Source organism: Colossoma macropomum, unplaced genomic scaffold (genome assembly GCF_904425465.1).
Source record: "Colossoma macropomum unplaced genomic scaffold, Colossoma_macropomum, whole genome shotgun sequence".
NCBI classification, from domain to species: Eukaryota; Metazoa; Chordata; class Actinopteri; order Characiformes; family Serrasalmidae; genus Colossoma; species Colossoma macropomum.
The window spans coordinates 400,001-405,000 of NW_023494827.1; the positions used below are offsets into that span (position 1 = coordinate 400,001).

The 5,000-nt window shown below is 38.5% G+C and overlaps 1 protein-coding gene across 1 annotated transcript in view; it reads left to right on the top strand.

Annotated features, from left to right (window-relative positions):
• LOC118800217 (tyrosine-protein phosphatase non-receptor type 14-like) overlaps nt 1-5,000 on the top strand; it is an 87,597-nt gene that overhangs the window by 53,298 nt on the left and 29,299 nt on the right. Inside the window, exons 6-11 of the mRNA XM_036560412.1 lie at nt 1-62; nt 898-985; nt 1,070-1,158; nt 2,833-2,920; nt 4,668-4,750; nt 4,968-5,000. The exon at nt 1-62 is cut by the window's left edge and continues 9 nt beyond it; the exon at nt 4,968-5,000 is cut by the window's right edge and continues 19 nt beyond it. Of these exons, the coding sequence (XP_036416305.1) occupies nt 1-62; nt 898-985; nt 1,070-1,158; nt 2,833-2,920; nt 4,668-4,750; nt 4,968-5,000 (443 nt within the window). The remainder of the gene's footprint in view (nt 63-897; nt 986-1,069; nt 1,159-2,832; nt 2,921-4,667; nt 4,751-4,967) is intronic.

Sequence of the window (5,000 nt, forward strand, 5' to 3'; positions counted from 1 at the left end):
CATGTGGACGAGGTGCTGGAGGACTGGACTCAGAAAGTGGCCGAAGAACACAAGAGTCACTAGTAAGCACCTCGTGTTTATCATAACCACATGCTAACATGGATTAGATCAGCATTATTGATTCTCAGATGAGGTCCCCTGTTTTTAAAGAGCCCATAATCATGGACAACTGAAGATGTTTTTGCTTTTTGTAAACAAGCAAGTTTAATGCACTTTGTAAACATTATTTAAGTTTCAAAACATATTCCAGATCCCATACAGGCAGTTGAGCTGCAAAAACAGCCCATTTTGAATCCATGGTGGTTGTGATGTCACAACCATGAAAACATATACATTTAACCGCCCATTGTTGTTGAAGTGGCCCTGAGGATTTCAGTCAGTTTGTTCTGGGCATTTGACTGCTTTATGAATGAATGAGGCACGATACAGGGCAGCCAATCAGAGCAGAGGATATTTACATATATCGCCCTTAAAGGCACAGCCTGTTTAAAGGGGAATTTCACCGATTTTTCAAAATTTCTATATAATAAGAATAAAGTAATGTTAAATCTAAAATATATAACTTTTCTTTGAGGACTGTTTGCCTTGAAAGGCTATGAATCAATAAAAAATAGATTTTAGGCCAAAATCTTTCAATTTCAGTTGAATCTTAAAACTATAGTAAAAATGTATCCGGCATCAGGTACTATATTAATAACCATTTCATGTAAGAACTTTCTTTGAGGGGAGGTTTTAGAGACATTAAACTCTTCAGACGTCTGGTTCCTATCACCACCATTGTGAACAATTCTGACTCTAGAACGGAGAGTTTCACATCAAACCACTCTGGACGACTTTGCGTATTAACCATTTAAGTATGCAATGGTTCTATGAGCTGTCTGACCATGTGTGTTCCAGTCGGATGCAGCCTGCAGAAGCCGAACTGCTCTACATCAAAGAGGCGGAGAAGCTGGATGGGTTTGGGCAGGAGAGCTTCGCTGCTAAAGTAAGGATATGCATGTAGACACACTCACACATCTGCTTAAATTTGGTTCACGTTCTGAACAACTTACTGTTATACTGTCTCCAGGACAACTACACCAATGACATCTTCATCGGCGTGTCCTTCATTGGAGTCTTTGTCAAGCACAGGAATGGGAGGTCCATCATGCTGCACCGGTGAGACTCACCACTGACCCTTTTCCTTCTTGAATACTTTTTTTTCACAGTGTGGCCATCACTGCACGTTCTCAAGCCGGGTTTGACTACAGTCAGACGCTCCTGGTCAAATTCCTTGTTTTGTTAAGTTTCTAAGTGAAAGTAAGTTACAACATCCTCTACAGAGAACGCACTTCTGCACATTGTAAGCACAGTTACAGTTTATTTGCTGAGTTTCACTTGTTGGAAGAAAATAAATCATAAAATGTTGCCTGTGCGAAAGTTATGGCACATTTTATATTTTATGTTTGACTTTTTCCAGCATGTTAAACTTAGAAAAATTAGCCAAGCATGTAATATGACCAGGAGTGACTTTGGATCATTTTGATTGAAAGCTTAGAATCTGTACTTTCAACAAGATTTCTCCAAATGATTCAACAAACTATGAGTGAGAAGTAGTTCTTTTAAAATTAGTATTAGCGATTAGTAAATCAAGAGCCAGGGAGCTGGATTTGAGGTCCGGAGCTGAGCCTCTTCTTCACTCTTGCGCAATTTAAAACCGGCAATATTCCTAAAACAAAACAGTTTCCAAGCAAATTAACATCTTTTTGGCGAAAACGACGCAGTGGTTTGAGTTTGGATGGTGCGGTGCATCATCATTCTGAGCTCTCCCCCTGACTGCGATTGGTCCATTGCACAACGGGGGCTTCTAGTGCTGAGATGTACACCTGCACCTAAGTCTACAACAGTGTGTTCAGCAGTAGTTCTTTTCATTTAGTTCGTTCATTGTTTGAAGCATATTGCCAACTTAAATATCTGGTCTTCTCCAGACTTAGAGATACGTGGACTGAACATGCGGGGATTGGCTTAATGCAGACTTCCAGAGAGGCTGCTTGGGATGCAGAATTCAGCAGACTTTGCTCTTGGAATTACGTTCATAATTAAATGTACATTTAATTACCACATTTTTGGGCAAATGTGCAGATTTTAGGGTCAGTATATACTATGAAAGTGATCCTTTCATTAGCATTTTTATACAGTTTTATACACTTTTATAAGCTTGCAGACTTGCAGATTAGATGAATGACCCTGAGCACTTCAGTGACCAGCACAGATTGTAGGTTCAAAGTGCCTGAGACTGAAGTCCAGAGTCCAGAGATGTAGAATGGGCATATGCCTCTCAGGCTCAAAGAGGTCAAGACCTTGAGAGTCGTTTAAACGTTTGAACATTACTAATCCTGCAGCCAGACCTCTGATTCCAGACCAGTTTCAGACCACACTTTTAATGCTAATAGCTTACTCTCGTTTGATTTCATATGTAAAGTTATTACAGTGGGCTGAAGTGTTAAAGCGATAGTTCAGCACATGTATATACCGTTCCACGTAACCCAGAAGTAGTCGATCATCTAAAGCATGTTTTGCTACGAGGCTAATGTGGTTAACAAGTAATGGAAGCTCATGTGCACCAATTAGCACTGTGCCTTAATCATCACACACCTGCCTTATGTAGAGTCAAGTCAGCCCTTAAGTCACTACTTAACTGCCACTGCTGTGTTTAGGCACACGTTGTACATCTGCCTGTTTTTATAGATAACAGTCCTTGTCCTAATCTATAGCCGTGTGTTCAAGGCTGTGTAGCTAATCTCAGGTTTGGAAGGTCACGCTGACTAGCACCTCTCACTTCCTCTGTTTTAGGTGGAAGGACATCGGCACCATCGGGCACAACAAGTCGGCCATCACCGTGGAGATAACCAGCAAAGACGACACCATCATGTTCCACACGGTGAGTGTTTAGACTGTGCGCTGGCCAAGGTCGTCCCACGGGAAACACTGTGCTGTGGAACGTTCTGATCTGAAAAACAAAGGTGGTGGAAAAAAAACAGTGAGCTTTATAAACTATGAGCTTTAGACTTTCTGTGTTAAACAATGGGTTGCAGCTTAGCGGTGCAGTGAAATACAGCGGCTGGAAATGTTAGCAATGTAGTTAATGGGTTGTAAAGTGAAATATCCAATGGGGAACGCTTTTAGGGCCAAAAGAGGTCTAATGATTTGTTTGAAATGAAAAAAGTACATCATTATTTTTAGTCAATATTTATTTGAGATAAACATAATTTAAAATCTGCAAGTAATGTAGTAATTATTACATTACCAACAAAATTCTTGAAAGAAAAATGGAAAATTATCCAGTCAGAAATGTTTTCTCAGTGATATCTAGTTATATATAGCCAAGTAAGCTCTTCCAGGCAGAAGGTCCAGTGTATTAGATTAACTACCAGTATAATTAGGAAATAAAAGACAAATCAACCAGCCATCTTCCATTGGTATTTGCAATGGATGGGACCAATTTTGTAAAATAAAAGGTCGCTTTAGGTCTTTTGGAAGTTCTAGATACGTCACTGACTGTGCTGTCGTCTGGCTAACTGTTTCAGAAAGTTGTTAGAAATGAAAATAAAACAGCAGCTCTATGGCAGAGCTGTGTACTGAGTCACTGTAAAACTGCTAGGTCAAATATATATGTTAATGTCAGTTACAAGTAAAATAAAAATAAAATATATGTCTTTAACATGCTTCAAATGTCCATGTTTCAAAAAATTGCTAACGTGAAATGCTATTAGCTTAGTGCTAACATACTACTAGAATCCCTTAGGGGCGCTAGCAAAACTTTGCATTATTATAAAGATGTGAGTTTTGGCATTTAACTGAACTGGAAGCTCAGATATGGTCATGGTTTGCCCGTATGGAAGAAAAATGTGCATGTGCAGTAGATGTGATGTATTGAAATATATATTGCTGGTGTTTGAAGAAAATCTCCATATATGTCGTTTTTCAGCTTTTGACATAATTTGAAAATGCCTGTTGTTCTTTACATTGTATATAAATTTCATGATAAACGAACCAAAAGAACCAACCCAAAATTACTTGGAAAAAACTCTGGTTCCATTGACTTACATTAAAAGAAAGGTATGTTTTTTCCTTCTCCTGTAAAGTTTTAAGTTTGGAGATTTGAAGTTTTCTTCTGACAAAAGCGATATGCTAAATATGTTTAACTGTGCCATTTTTGAACATGTGAATATACCACAATACATGTAAATACACACCAATACATTAAAATATTGGCACATATATAGATGATATAAACGTAAAAGTGGACATTTTTAGTATTTACCTGTATTTCAAACATATGAAAATATATTACAAACATATTTTGAAAAATAATATATGGAACACCTTTGCATAGGGCTATCAAATGCTACTGACTCATACAGGAAAAAAAATGTTTTATATGTTAAATACATTACAAATTCATTGTGTTTCATTCTGAAATGCATGTTCCATTTTAGAATTCAGTTTAAAACTGTGTAAAAACATACACAAAAATTAAAATGTATGAGATAATAAACATATAATTTGCAAATGTACATTGAACATGGCAAGAATAAATGTTTGCACTTTGCACATAGTCGCATTGTGAGTTTTCCTGGTTGATATTGTTGTTTTAAAGCCGTTGTTGGTTTCCTCTTTGCCGTCAGGAGGATATGGAGATGGCCAAATACATCGCACGCCTCTTCACTGCCAGACACAAGTTCTACAAACAGAACAAAATCTGTGCAGAGTGAGTCCAGTGCTACCACTTCTCTCTCTCTCTCTCTCTCTCTCTCTGTCTCCACTCTTTGTCTTCTCCAAACCTGAGTAGCATTGGAATTGGTGCACACTTTCCTTTGTCCAGCCCTCCTTCTCTTGCTCACATACTCTGCAAGCAATGCTGCCCCTGGTGGCAGAATAGTGGAATTTTGTGTAACTTTGGTCTTGCTTTCTGGTGTTTCCTGCAGACCAACCCACTCTCCGGTCACCATAAGGAGAAG